General features: G+C 40.3%; 1 protein-coding gene across 3 annotated transcripts; it reads right to left on the bottom strand.

The window, feature by feature from the left end:
• Positions 1–2: 2 nt before the first annotated feature.
• On the bottom strand, positions 3–11,007 carry LOC148901362 (voltage-gated monoatomic cation channel TMEM109-like). Of its 3 annotated transcripts, none has more exons than XM_089022521.1 (4): positions 10,194–11,007; positions 8,803–8,862; positions 2,349–2,451; positions 3–462 (listed from the first exon to the last, which is right to left on the bottom strand). In XM_089022521.1, exons 1-4 carry the CDS (start codon positions 10,428–10,430, stop codon positions 107–109), a joined length of 756 nt encoding a protein of 251 aa, XP_088878647.1. In that variant the 5' UTR covers positions 10,431–11,007; the 3' UTR covers positions 3–106. The 3 variants fall into 3 exon arrangements, with proteins under 3 accessions (XP_088878647.1, XP_088878639.1, XP_088878630.1); XM_089022513.1 differs by lacking the exon at positions 8,803–8,862 and having other exon boundaries at positions 10,194–10,462; positions 10,751–11,004; XM_089022504.1 differs by lacking the exon at positions 8,803–8,862 and having other exon boundaries at positions 10,194–11,004.
• Between the last annotated feature and the right edge of the window lie 1,432 nt (positions 11,008–12,439).

Here is a 12,439-nt window from a genome sequence, read left to right on the forward strand (position 1 = left end):
AATTCCTGATTAAAAATCCACTTTATTGCCCCTCATAATTTTCTCACACGGACAAACAAAAACTGATCGTGACCCTTCACTGTCACCTTTGTCCACTGTTTCCTCGCTAGTTGCCTTTCCTCTTTTCGACCGCCTTCACACGGCCCTCCAGGCTCTTCAGGCGATGCTCGAGCGCGCCGGTCTTGTTCGACCCGGACGTGAGCAGGCTCAGTAAGATGTATCCCGTCACCAGGCCGCCCAGGCGCACGGCGGTGGTGTCAGCGCTGGCGCTGCTGTCGCTGACGATCATGGCAAAGAGCCACAGCACTACCGCCATTTTGACCAACCAGAAGACGTGTCGTAGTGCGTCGATTGTAACGCGCAGGGCGATGGTCAGGACCCAGTAGCCGATGACGGCCAGGATCCCCCACTGGGCCACTGTGGTCACGCCCTCTGGAGTGAAGCGGGGTAACGTGAGGGCAGCTATGGAGACAATGGACTGTCATTATGGACAATCGGAACATTTACAGTGGCTTGTCACAAAATTTGAATAACATGGAAAAGTGTATTTCTTTCGGTCATACAATTCAAAAAGTGAAGCTTGTGTAATGCATGTATTAACCCATTCCCGAATGTGTTCTAGTTTTGGTTTTTTATTCTCGAGTGCTGATAAAGCGCTGGTCCGACCTCTGGCAATGTTATTTTTTTTCCTTCCGCGAGAGGACACCCTCTTTTCCACGTGAGAGCTTTGTTCCAGCTTCAGCTGTTGTTAAAGCGCTTTATGAACCAATATGTATATATCGCATTGTATTTTGGACAGCCACCCTCATTTCAAGCTCATATAACTCCAGACCCATAAAATTTAGGAAGTAATTCTTTTTTTCCGATGAAAGAAGAGAGTCTAAGGTTTGTAACACTGTATTGAATGTTTATATATTCCTAAAACTCAATATTCTGTGGGTCCTGGAATTCAAGTGACAATGACAAAAACTCTGGCACTGAAGTGGACAGTTTTGCACATGTGGCAGTGAATGAGTTAACATATGATCCCAATATAAACGTGAGTGTGTTTGTTTCCTATACTTTTCCTGACAAAATCTGAAAAAACACGTAACTGCAGGAAAAAAATGTTTACTGCAGTCCTCAAGGACTTTCTCGAGGTAGGGAACAATGAAAGAGATAGTTGGGGAGTGTTAATCACTCATGCAGGGAAGTGGACACAAACCTAACAAAATATTCTTTATTTGAGATTAAAGTAAAGGAGTCCAAGATGGCGCCCAAGTAGGCAGCTGTCAGCAAGTGCTCCCATGAGCCTTGCTTTTTCTTTGTTGTTTTTGTGTTTTATTTTGTCACTTTGTGTTGTTGTGCATCGTGTGGAACGGATATAGATTGTTTTCCACCATGATGTCCCTGATCCACTGGTGAAGAGATGCTTTGATCCTCTCCTCTTTCATCTGGAACTGCTTCGTGTAACAAAGAGGGTACAGAAAGTGCTTAAGAATGAATGACTCTCTGTGTCTTTGTGTTGTCATATTATTTGAGTGGCATATTATGAGAGTGGCCTTTCCAGCAGCTCATGTATTTTGTTTTTCTACTTTCATTCCTTTCATAACTTTGCTGCTGTGAAATGTACATTTCTCCACTGCGAGACTAATAAAGGCAAATTCAATCCAATCCAATTCAAACAGATGTTCAGGGGAGAGACGGGTACTAAATGTTCTCATGAAGAGTCTACATTCCTTGACATCATCAATTGAAATCTATCAAGCTTTGTGGAATGAATGCGTGTATGACACGTTTCACTTTTTGAACAGCACTACTGTAATAAAGCAACTTTTTTCATGATAGTATTTTTTTTATGAGGATGTGTACAATGGGCCGAAACATGGGTGGAAAACATGATTTAATGACAATATTCTTCAATCAATAGTGAGATGCAAACCATTTTGAAAGATGAAATGCAAATATACTGTGCTTCAAAGTCAAATAGTTTCATTGAACAGGCCCAGGGGCAGCTTTCCCATCTCAGTTTCGAAGATGTGAGCATATTGGTCTCAAACTTCTTACATTAAGTAACACCTAAACAACCACAGTAACTCTCAAGGCACGACAGACAAGCTGACGTGGTAAACCTTAGTATAAAACAATCAAAAGAGGAGGGGGGGATTTTTCAGGGTGAAATAAGCCCTGAGTAAAGACAAGTCGTGCCAGCCAAAGCAGCAATTGTTAATGCTGGCCATGACGGTAACGTGCTTCCTGACCGGAAGTTGTTGCAAAATTGAAGGTCTGTAGATTTTTAAATATCCTTTTACAAAATATAAAAATAAATAAATAAATAAATTAACAAAGGAGGGGGTCTTGCCACCTACCATCAAATCCCATGACCCGGAGGACCTCTGTGACGTATACAGCAATGACATTGAGGCCGCTGGCAGCTCCTTCAGCCAGGAAGCGGAACACCATTCCCAGAAACTGTTTTGGTTCAGAGATGACTTATTTTAGATTGCGAGCGCGACACTCAAACACAACAGTTTGATCTTCATCCAAATAATCAGATCACAAAACGTCCATCATTAAAAGAGGCCTGTTGTGTTAAGAGCCTGGCTCACTTTAGCCTCAGTGCACACAAAGACAAGAGGTGGACACTTAATTAGTGGTATGAACATTTTTACAAATGAAATTCATTACAACACGAATAGGCAGTCAGGTCACAAAAAAAAAGGCTTGAAGGCTAACTCCTGAAAACAAGTTCTATAAATGCATCTCATTCGCCATTTTCTATGATTCTTAAAGGACAACCGACGCCTCTAGACAAGTTGTGTCCATAATTTGTAAAATCACTTGAAATGACTTCTACTGAGCGTATTTTACAACGATTCCACCGCATATAGCCATATTATACGTTTTAAGACTCACAATGAATATTCAGGAAGTCTTGTTTTCGAGTTGGTGACGAGTCCAGACGTGACGTCACGTCTGGAACGCCCCCTGACCAAGAAAGCGACACACAATGCATTTTGGCTACTTTGTTTGGTCTGAAAACATCGTGTTGAGCCGTGTTGATGGCCAAATTAGAAAGAAAACACATAAATAACACGATGGTGAATTGTTGTGTGTTTCCCCAAGACTATTTGATACTACACAAATTCCGAGCAGACAAATCAGCCCATTTCCGGAAGCACTTCTTTAATCAATTGCAAAGACATTTATAATGACTGTTATTGTGAATTACATATTACAATTTGAATTTTGACATGAAACTTGACATGATTTGCTTTTGCGGGCCGAATAAAATGATGTGGCGGGCCAGATCTGGCCCCCGGGTCTCGACTTTGACGCTAGTAGTGTCGGCCATGCAGGCACGACATTAAAGTGCCCATATGAGGCTAAAATACACACAGCAGGAACAGCTGACATTTGTTTTTCAACATTGCCTTTTTTAAATTATTTTAGTTTGTCACTAACTCTATTGACTGGCTGTTAGATTACGTTTTATTTAAAGATTGAATTCATAGTTATTTCCTCAAGCTTTCCCATGAAATATGGTTCTCGAGGGTCCAGGTTCGATGGGTAAGTACCAAGACTTGTGGAATGAAAAAGACTGGAAAAAAAGTCAAATGAAACAAATGTGATTAAGAGATAAATGCTTATATATGGTTGGATTGTGTGCAGAAGGGGTGGATGTGGCAGTACAAAAATGTATGAAGCTTGAATTTCACAATATTAACAAGGTTATTTGTTTATAATCAAGGGAGTCCGAAAAAATATCGATATAACCGGGAAATAAATGACTCTTCAAGAATAACATGTTCAATGTACATCGGGATGAAAATGGCAAGAATAACATGTTCAATGTACCGGGATGAAAATGGCAAAATAATAATTGTTTTCAGTAGATGAATGAATATAGTACAAAGTTTTGAAATCAATCAAAGTAATCATGATTATGATGATGATTGTTCTATAATTACCAAGCCGTACTTACTGGTGTGGACAACGCTGAACGTCAACGATACCATATAAATAAATGCCTAAACGGCTTTCCATACTTCTTTTTTATACACATGTAAGCCTCTGCCGACTACTTATCCCAAACATGGACTGTGATCTATCTGATGACCATTGTTTTCTCTTATCGCAGAGAGATGGCCTATCCATGCTGTGTTCTTGGTCAAACAGAAACTTTCCACCCAAAAACAAACATCCAGTCTAATCACTTGGTCAGTATTCATCAAGTTACTGGGGGCAGTCATTTGTGACACAACTCTCTCATGAGATTGTGCACGTGTGCCTAATATTGTGGCCAACGAGAACTGCCGAGCTGTATTTTGTCATCACACAAATGTGCTGCTGTATTGAGCCAACAGCTGTGTGAGTGACAGCAGCTGCACCGCTCTATTTCTGTACCCTTCACACACTGACAGTGTCACACTGACAAATACAGGTGACATTTATCAAGGTCGCGGCTGGCATTGCAACTTGCTGATCTGCACCTGCTGCGCAACATATTGGCTCAATAAGTGACGGCTGTAGAGAATGTCAGAGCATGGCTTAGGCATTTGGGACTTTATGGCAGCATGCGCAATGCATGTGTCCTCATATTGGATTGGATGTACCTTTATTCGTCTCGCAGTGGAGAAATTTACATTTCACAGAAGCAAAGTTATGAAAGGAAGAGGACAGGAAAGAAAGAAGTAGAAAAACAAAATACAGAAGCTGCTGGGAAGGCAGCCAATCTCGTGGCAGTATTGGCGGTATTGAAAATTTTAAAATTAATCTCAAATAATGAAGAGAATGTCATGGTATTTGTGGTATTTTCAAAGCAGTGGTCAACTTTCCAGAAGAATAAATGTGCATTTTTAGTATTCCGAGTGGCAGCTCGAATCACTCATTTAATTGGCTCCTTGACCACGCGGAGAACACCAAACATATTTGTACAGTGACACCTCAGTTTTCGACCATAATCTGCTCCAGAAACCTGCTCAAAAACAGATTTGTTCGAAAACCGAAATGACACTTTCCATTATAATCAATATAAAAATGTTTTAATCTGTTCCAACTCGATAACAAACTTTTTAAAAGCACCCTTTTAACTATTTTACAGCATAAACTGGATAAACACGTAATAATATAGCAGGTCATTTGTAAAATACTATAAAAACAAACTAATGTTTTATGTTAACCAATTTTAACATCAACATCAACTAGAACTGCTCCATGCAACAAAGACAGCACAGGAAGTGCTTACGATTTAATGACTATTTTATGTGTCACATTATTTGTTATTTTGTTTTTGTCTTCAAGATGTCGCCGCGAGAGTGGCTGCCTTTCAGCAGCTCTTTTATTTTGTTTTTGCTCCTGAGAAATGTAAATTTCTCCACAGTGAGACAAATAAAGGCTCATCTAATTGGATTGGATTTACCTTTGTTAGTCCCGCAGTGGAGAAATTTAAATTTCACAGCAGCAAAGTTATGAAAGGAAGATGAAAGGATGAAAGTAGAAGTCTAATCTATCATTAACATCGGAATATTGAAAGCCTCTCTGTCTGTCTGCCACGGTGTTGGTACCTATCCCAGCTGTTGCAACACGAGGATAACGTCCGATTTGTGGAGATCCCAGCCAAAAACGTCTGCTTCTTTGTAAAAAAAACTTTATTCAACAATACTAATGTGTCGGTCACAATGAGGAAGGCACGACACAAAGATATAATGTACAGTGAGACCTTGGCTTACGAACTTAATTGGTTCCCAGTGTGTAAGGCGAAAATGTATCCCCAAAATATTTTCCCATAGGAAACCATTAAAATGAGACTAATCCGTTCCCAGGTCTCCATAAAATATAACTTTCAACTAAATAAGCCTTAAAACTACAGACAACATACCTTATTCTACGTATAATAAATGTGCTATTGTATTGCTATGAAAGAAATACACTGCATTGTATAATAAAGTCACTTTATTTACATTTATAATGTCGTTGTGTCGTTGTCGGCTCTTAATTGACACCTGTTGCTTTCTGACTTGTAAGGTCTTACGAAACTGAGGCATCACATTATCATTTATCATGTTGATGATTCTCATAGCCTTTTCTTCATGTAACTGTTCAATAAAAGCCTGCACATCAACTCCTGAATTGTCTGCTTCTGCTTGTCCTCTTGAAGGCAAATCAAATCATCTGTGTTGAGGACCTCATTATGGTCAGCAACAAGCTCCTCGATGTAATCTGCATCCACTTCGAGTCGCGTAGGTGCTGGCAGATTTTATGACAACAAAAGGCGAGAGTCCGATGATTCCACGGACCCGGAATAAAACGCAACAAAAGAAGGCGGGCGCGATCCGTCCAGCCTGTCAAGCTAGGCAAAATAAAATGGCACACTCGCGATCCCAGAAAGCAACAAACTTACGCGATCGCGGCTAACAATCGGGCAAAGCAAAGTCTTGTGCTGGCAAGTCGAAGACACAGCGAGGCGCCGTAATCATGTCACTGGTAAGGTGACAGCGATTCGTTGAAATGTCCCAGTATTGGTGATTAGGGGATCAACACGCACACCTTGTTCATGTTTCTCAATGATCTCCGTCTTCTCCTCGAATGTAATTTTGATTTGTGTCTTCTTCAGCTGGCGGCTGAACACGAGCCTGTGGTGGGATCTTTTTCGGTCCCATAACGGCAAACGTATTGTTGAAGACGATCGACGTGTGCACTCATAGAAAGGGGGTGTGGAAAGGTAGGCCGGCAGGGACGCTGTTCGGTCATGTGCTTTCGCGTTCTTCCGCCGAAGATTACTCCGCCAGGCGTGGTGTGGGGTATGTATCGCGAAAATAGTGCATATGCCAAGGTTTAATTTTCATAAATGTAACGTTGGTAAACCGAAAAGTTCGTAAGGCAAGGTGTTCGTAAACCGAGGCCCCACTGTATATGGAAGTGACATATTAGGTAGCGGAGGGTAGTTGAGTGGCGCATTCCGGTGCGCTCAGGTTGGTAAAGAACAGAATTTTGGTTGTATACCGGGGCATAAAATTTTTTGGGGGGTTGAAAACCGAATTGGACGAGAATCAAGACGTTCAAAAACCAAGGTTTGACTGTATCTCAATTTATCTTTCGGCCCTGTAATGAATGGAAAGGACACTGATCTATTCCAGCCATGCAAAAATAAAACAAAACTAAATAAATGCAGACTGGTTTTGGCCTCACTTTGTGACGGGTGTCGACACAGAGCATTGTATATTACGGCACTTGATAAAAATAAGTAGGACATACAGTAAAGTCTCGTTATATCGATATTCTCTGGAGTCGGAAAAAATATCGATATATCCGATCCTGCGGCATGTAAATTTTCTCCTTGCGTTCATAGAAATAGTATCGTAATAAGCAGTACTATCGATATAACGAGACTTTACTGTAATTTATATTACAAAATAATGTATTATTTAAAGCCAAGTCAAAAGCATATTGTGCTACTCCTCTGTTATATGTGCCTAGGCCACCTGTGGGCAGTACAATATAAGCATGTGGAAATATATGGGGATCGGTCAAACCTCCTGAGTTGTTCTTTGCAGAGGATAAATATAAATAATGTACGTACTGTTATCACTTGCTATCACTTGTGTTCTGATGGGTTGAATTACCCCAACAGTTCATTAACCCACTGCTGAAAAAGTCAGGGGGGAGACACCAATGGTAGCAAGTAGCTGATCTATGCCGTTTACTGACTAAACAATTCCAAAACACAAGATTCAAACTTAACTCATTCACTACCAGACGTGCAAAAATGTGTCCACTCCAGTGCCAGGGTTTTTGTCATTGTCACTCAAATTCCAGGACCAACAGAAAATTGAGTTTTAGGAATTCAAAGCAGCGTTAGAAACCTTAGACTCTCTTCTCTCATTAGAAAAAAGTTACTTCCTAAATTATATGGCGCTGGAGTTATATGAGCTTGAAATGAGGTCGGCTGCCCAAAATACAATGCGATACATACATATTGGTTTATATAGCGCTTTAACAACAGCTGAAGCTGGAACAAAGCGCCAACATGGAAGAAAGGGAAATGCTGCCCCCTTGTGGAAAAGAAAAAAAACATTGCCAAAGGCCATAGCCAGCTGTTATCGGCACCCAAGCATGAAAAAAAAAGAACAAATTCAGGAAAGGCACTCTATGCCATATTTTCAATTCCTAAATATAATTTGTGAAAGGCAGTGAATGAGTTAAGATTTTCAGTTCCTGTTCCTTGCCAGTAACATGTCCGGAAAATTGTTATCATTGTGTTCCAGTGAAAAAGCAGATGTTTGCAAATGGCTCATTTTAACTCAACAAGAGGAAGTCTCCTTACATGGAGAAATCAATCAATTTAAAAAATATATATTTGCAAATGACAGGCTGAAATTCTGAAAATGTGTGTGTGATTCAAAATCATTACTACCAGTAATTAATTTGATCAGGGATGTGTTGTCCATGAATCATTGCACCTTTAATTTATTTCATTGAAAAATGATAAACTCATTGTAAATACATTTTGAATAATTCATACCTTTTAAACAATGACTGAATTAGACAAATACGATTTTCATTTACGGGAATATTTTACGAATAACGACCAATCAAAATGTTTTAAAAATTAAATGGGACACTGGAGAATAAAAGTTCCCCAGCCATGTACAATAACTTAAGCAGAATTAAGCTTCCCTGAGTCACTCAAAAGGTCCTACTCGAATGCAAGTTCAAATTCATTTCTGAAACCTTCTGGCCTGAATCCAGCATGTGCCCACCCCGAAAAACTAACGTAACGCAAAAACAATTCAGGTGGAAACATCCCAGATGGTTTCTTACCATGGCCACTGATTTGACGTTCTTCTGACCAAGCAGTGACTCGAGAAACAAGAGTGCACTCTGTGAGCGATGGAGTGAGTGGGTGAAGAAGAGCAGGACATTATGAAGAAGAGTAGAGGTGGTGAGATTGACAAGCAAACAAGGAGAGCGAGAGGACATGCAGTTGCATAGGAGAAATGACAATTAGTGATCAGTAAAGCTTTGATTCAGCAAGTGGTGCAACAGAGCCGGCCGGCCCAAAGAAGTTTTTTTTTTTATCACCACCCACCCCACAACTAAATTTGATTTAAAAGCAAAGACAATTTCCGATTTAGGTAGTCGCAAGACAGAAGACACATTTGTTATCGTGGCCCACATAAAATGATGTGGCTGGCCTGATCTGTCTTTTTTAAATGACCCAACCATGTTCAGGAGTGCCTTTACTTTGATGTTTAATTTATTCTATGACCACGTTAGTAACTCAAAACACATGTCTCATTTCACATTAATATATGAAATAAATCGATATGCATGCAATTTTACCAGCCCAATGTTGCACGAGGGCTTTATAAATAATGTCATGAAATACAGTAGTCATAATTGAATAAAATGTAAATATTAAACAGGGTCGACACATTTTTGCTACATTTAAATAGATATTGTAATCCTCCTTCAGGTAAGTGTACATTGTCCACCTGTGGACAGCATAGCTCAGGCATAGAGATAAATGGAGCCAGTCAAAACTTCTCAGTGAGCTGCAGTAATATTAGTGATTTTTCACAACGGATAGACTATATGCGGTATTATAATGTACACATATGCTGTTACGGTTGGCGTTCTAATATCAATTGTGGATGGATTATAACACTGCTATATGCTATTCAGTCACCCGTCTGCGGTTTGTGTTGTGATTCACAAAAGTCACTCTCCAAACAGTTGAGTTCACTGCTATCATACAGGGCTGGTTTCATTTTTTTACTCGGAAATCAAAGCAAAAACCCTTGAAGGCGTTAATGTACTTAGGCATCGATGAAACTGTTTCTTCAGCCGTCATATGCACTTCTTTCAAAGAAGTATGGACCATTCCTGTACGACTGAGAGCTTACACAGACGTGCTTAGGCATGTGTATGTTTTCATGTTCTGATATTTGAACAAAGTTTTAATGTTAAACTTGTTACATTGCCTTACATTGATGTTAATTATACTTTAGCCCTCCTTTAGTTTTCAACGTGCTGAACTACTATACAGTACTAGGTATATTAAATTTCCAACCCGATTTGTTCATTTTTGGGGAAGGAGGACCGGCTCTGTAGCACTTGAGCGATTTTAGAGAATAAAGAGTTATTAAAAACTGAAGCGTGGCACACATTCACTTCATATTCATTTGCTTATTTGCATTGACTGGTTTTACCTCTGTAGCTGATCGGATAGCGCCGATTCCAACGAGTGACTCCAAGTATCGATGGAGTTCCTGGCCGGTTCCATGGAGCACGCCACGGAGAGTGGCCGTCTGCTGGCTTTCCTTCTCCGGCGTCGACGACTTTCGTTCGGCACGCTCGGCTCCAACATGGAGCACCGCTAATGCCAAAATCAGCAGGGCACAAGACGACCGCAAGAAATGCAGCGTGGCTCGCCGACAAAAAGTCATCGTTGGAGGATTGGAGAGCGGTGAAATTGAAACTCAGGATATAAAATTAAACTGTGCAGAACCGGCTGAGCAGGACGTGTGACTCTCAAGTCAAAATGGAACGAGGTATACGAAGTAGAAAATAGTTCCACTCTGTTCTAGGCCTTAGCCTGTTAACGAGTCGAATACGACCGAGTATTTAATTATAAACTTTGGCAACGTTGCAAATACCAATTGGGTTCCCAACCTCTAAGTTCCTGGTTTTATTTGGCATCAAAAGTTGCAATATTTTCTAATGGATTTTAATGATAATGAAAAAGGTTTCAGTTGCAGTAATGTACCATAAGTCGTGGAGAACACGATGGAGGGAAAACCCGTGGCTTTGACCTGACCAGAAGTCCTCTAAATCTTCACAAGTCGGAACGTTACACAAAATCACGTCTGGCGACCTTTTCCACACCCAAAGTACTTCGGATTGTTAAACAAGAAGCAAAATGTTGTTGTTGTTGCTAAATATTCGAATCCTCGTCTCGTTTGACGACTCCCACCACACAGGACGAAGAATACGCGTGGCTCCTTGAAGAGAAGCAAGGGGATTGATACAGTGGTGCATCTTGGGAATTGTAGTGATTGTTGTTAACGCGTTTCCTGAAGTTGTGTGATGATGTCATTACGCAACCCTGATGTAATTGGACAACGATTACGTTTTTTTTTCTTTATAAACGCAACGCACTATTTAATTAACCTTGTGAACGAATGCAGAGAGCTCGTTGTAAATATAGTGGTTGCAGTATTAGTGTGAGCTGATATATGAATCTTTTCAAGCACTGTTCAGGTGGCCAGGAGAATTGTATAAATTCGCAACAACAAAAAAATCCATCCATCTTCTGCCTCTTATCCGGGGTCGGGTCGCGGGGGCAGCAGCTTCAGTAGGGAAGACCACTTCTAGCTCGTCCTGGCGGATCCAGAGGCGGTCCCATAACAGCTGGGAGACAGTCTCTCCAGCGTGTCCTGGGTCGTCCCCGGGGTCCTCTGCCAGTGGGGCATGATCGGAACACTCACAGCCCCTCCCGGATGACCGAGCTCACCTTACCTCGAAGGAAAGCAAAAAAAAAAAAAAAAAAAAAAAAAGCGGCCGACAAAGCAGATGTTTAAAAAAACGTGTATAGTGTATTACGTTTGTCGTTATCGGCGTAAATGGTGTTAACGTGGCAAGAAAACCGAAAAAAAAAAAACAAGCGGCGATATCCGGTTAATTCGTCTGTTTCCCGCTGTGGAAGAAGTCACTCGACGTAAACAATTCTGGAGAAGAAAACTAAAGACTTTTTTTATTGTGAGACGATAGTTTGATTTATAACCCGCTCAGATAATGGTAGGTTTTATTTTCATTAATGGCACTTGTACTGCATATTGCAAAATATGTTTCATTAATTCATATTAAATTGTTAGCTTGGATCCACTTTTGACCAATCAAGCCAATTTTGACCAATCAGGTGTAACTCTCAATGCGTATCGCGGGGCTTTACTAACACAATGCAATTTATTTACTTATTTCCGCCTGAAAAAAATACTACTTTATTATATAATAAAGATGTACAGTAATTACTTTATCTTTATGATAATGTATATCATATCATTGATGAAAACACCCAAAATGCATATTGCATGTTTTCCGAATATAATTCAGGCTTACTTTTAAAGGACAACCGACCTCACTTTTTTGTTTTAACTGGCATCAGAAAACGTTTTATAGCATCTAAAGTATGCAAAACACGCAGTATGATATTTTAGTCAAATGCAAAAGACCAATAAAAATGACATAAGGTGTCTAAAAAGTACTTCAATTTGTAACCGGAAGTGGCCAGTTTCAGAAGGTCCCGCCCCCATGTTCGTGGTGTCACGGCAAGACATCTTGCCTTGCTCGAGAATCAAAACAATGGCTTCAGATTCGGAGAATATGCTTTCTTGTTACTCATCCAGTTATGAATATGATTCAAATATTTCTGAAGAAGAAAGCATAAATGTTTGCA

Source organism: Hippocampus bargibanti, linkage group LG02 (assembly GCF_051943395.1).
Source record: "Hippocampus bargibanti isolate YZ-2025 linkage group LG02, ASM5194339v1, whole genome shotgun sequence".
Taxonomy (NCBI): Eukaryota; Metazoa; Chordata; class Actinopteri; order Syngnathiformes; family Syngnathidae; genus Hippocampus; species Hippocampus bargibanti.